The 2,500-nt window shown below is 37.8% G+C and overlaps 1 protein-coding gene across 2 annotated transcripts in view; it reads right to left on the bottom strand.

Moving 5' to 3' along the window:
• LOC138021384 (uncharacterized) overlaps nucleotides 1-650 on the bottom strand; it is a 73,741-nt gene extending 73,091 nt beyond the window's left edge. For both annotated transcript variants that reach the window (XM_068868281.1, XM_068868355.1), the window contains exons 1-2: nucleotides 554-650; nucleotides 26-129 (exon numbers count right to left, since the gene is read on the bottom strand). In XM_068868281.1, the coding sequence (XP_068724382.1) occupies nucleotides 26-77 (52 nt within the window). In that variant the 5' untranslated portion in view covers nucleotides 78-129; nucleotides 554-650. The remainder of the gene's footprint in view (nucleotides 1-25; nucleotides 130-553) is intronic.
• Nucleotides 651-2,500: the final 1,850 nt, after the last annotated feature.

Below are 2,500 nucleotides of genomic sequence, written 5' to 3'. Positions count from 1 at the left end.
AAGCATACATTGGAAGGTGACTTACCTATGCAGGCTAAAATTATCCAAAAGGCACGATAAAGGAGCAGCCTGCCCATAGCCGCCGTCTTGTTTGCTCGTGTTTTTTCAACAGAAAAAAACGGTCAAAATCTAAGATGAAAGATGCAGTTAGATATGTAGAGATTAAAGAGGACTTACTATCTCCAGTCGCTTAATACATGACAAAATTCAGGCGAAATGCTGTGCAATTCATATGAAAAATAACTCATTCAATGTTTTGAGACGAATCCGCAGTACTTATTGCTTCAACCAAGACGATTTGGATTGGTCAGTGAAAGACGGAACTTGACCATCAGAATTGACTGAAGTCGGAACAGATGAATCATTTGTGAGTAGTTTGATTAAGTCTTCCATTTGTCTCCAGCGATTCGGTTAGAAACAGTGAATGAAATAGAGACAGTTTCGAGAATCTCCTAGGTGTTCTTTTTTTAAGATAGACGACGCCAAAGAATACGCAGATCATTTTGTAAAAATGAAACAATTGAAAGCTGGATGAGAGAACCATAACCTTTACCTTTGTTGCTCTTTGGTGTTAAAAGCGTAGTAAATGGCTTAACAGTACAGAACCTCTCCCTCCCGACAGCAATTCTACTAGAAAAGATGTTGAATTTTTACTGCTGATCGACTTATATTTGCAATGAGCAGTTGTTGATTGCATTTCTTCAAGAGAAACAATGGTATTTTATTAAGACAAAGTCGTATTGTTTACTTGCATTTCTTAGATTATCCGTTCGAGACACCAACTAAACGCTCAAGGGATTTGTTAAATAAATCTGATAAAACAAACCGGCAGCGTAGTCTTCATTGTGAACAATACAAGTTTGAACAAGCTCCCAGGAGTATAAACTTCTTCATACAGATAGCTCTTCTTAAAAATCAGCCTTGGTTACCACAATGTGAAAAGTGTGGTATTTCCTATTGTTCTGGTAGAATCGTTCTTGTTCGGTTCTATTGTTTCATCAGATTATCATTAATCCCTTGCATCCCAGCTCAGGCCTTTTATGATCTGGATGTCAAACATGATTTGGGTGACAAAGGAACAACAAAAACAAGCAAATTTACTTTGCATTTGTTCTGAGATTTAGCGAAAAAAACTTCAAATTTTAGATTCTTTATAATATTTAATCTTTCTAATGTATTTAAAGAGTTGTGAGTTCGTTTGCTTGCACCTGGATTGCTCTTTAGGCTTCACACGTAAAATAAATACGACCGAACATTTGGGCATTTCCATGCCAAGCTGGTACTTATCACACTTAAAATCCATATTCATTAAAACATGAAAAAAGAAAACCATCAATCGTTTTCATAATGCCGTTCTACGGGCAGAAATTACTTAGTCTGCGGTGCAGTAACATTAATAAAAAGACAGCATCAAAGAAAAGAAAAGAAAGGAAAGGAAAAGAAAACTAGCCTTATTAAAAACTGTATCCAATAAAAAATTACAGTGTACAAGCACTAATAAAAATTATTTTAAAATAAATATAAAAGCCCTAAGCTTGAATAAAAAAAAAAGTGTTCTATGCACTGCTTTTCGTGTCTATTTCATCTTTCCGATCACATTTGCAATTTCTGCCCTGCTAAAATCAGTGTTCAACTCATGTTTGGCTAAGTTGATCTGGAGCCTCTTAGACACAACACTGCTGATCTTCATTAATAAGTTAAACGATGGTTTTGCTCTCAGCCAATGAATTACAATGCTATAGTCCATCTGCTTCTTCTCAGATAGCTTCAGGGCTTGTTCGGTGAGAAAGAGAAGAAAAGAAAGGGTAAAGGTGAAGGACGTGACGGGCATTACAAAGTTTATGGCCACCGCCACTTGTTTTAGCTTCAGAAGGTGACACATATACGAACACACACACATGCGGCACAACCAAGCGCAGCCAAGTGCATCCAATTCTTACAAACGTTTTGCCATTGCACTCTAAAGACTGCATCATAGAATCATTGTCATCACACAAGAGCAAGAAACGTTACATTTACACATACAGCAGAGGTGGACGACCCCATCAAATTCTGGAAGGGAATTTGAAGGCGTCATTAAAATACTGGTTTACAGAAAGGTCGCACATTCATCAGAAACTCTGCTTCACGTCGCAACACTCTCTTCAGAACAAACTCGGTGTGCACGGCTGTTAATAGAAAGTCCGTGATTAATTAATGCTATCATCATGCTATAATCAAAGAAGGAGGGAAAGACCTTGGCATATAATATACTTTTCCGTCCCACATGGATTATGGCGCTATCGTTTGGACCGGTATACAAAGACGAATATCGACAAGCTGGAAATGGTCCAGTGGAGGGCTTCTCGCCTCGTCCTGAATACATAATAAATCTAGTGTCAGTGACATGTTACAGTAAATTGGAGGGAAGAATCTCGCTACAACTGTGTATGTTTTACAAGATTCATAAGGTTGTAGTGGACCTGTGCACACAAGTACCCAACACACAACGACTAATCTT

The sequence above is a fragment of the Montipora capricornis genome, chromosome 1, assembly GCF_036669925.1.
Source record: "Montipora capricornis isolate CH-2021 chromosome 1, ASM3666992v2, whole genome shotgun sequence".
NCBI classification, from domain to species: Eukaryota; Metazoa; Cnidaria; class Anthozoa; order Scleractinia; family Acroporidae; genus Montipora; species Montipora capricornis.
This window is presented reverse-complemented; position numbering and strand designations above follow the sequence as displayed.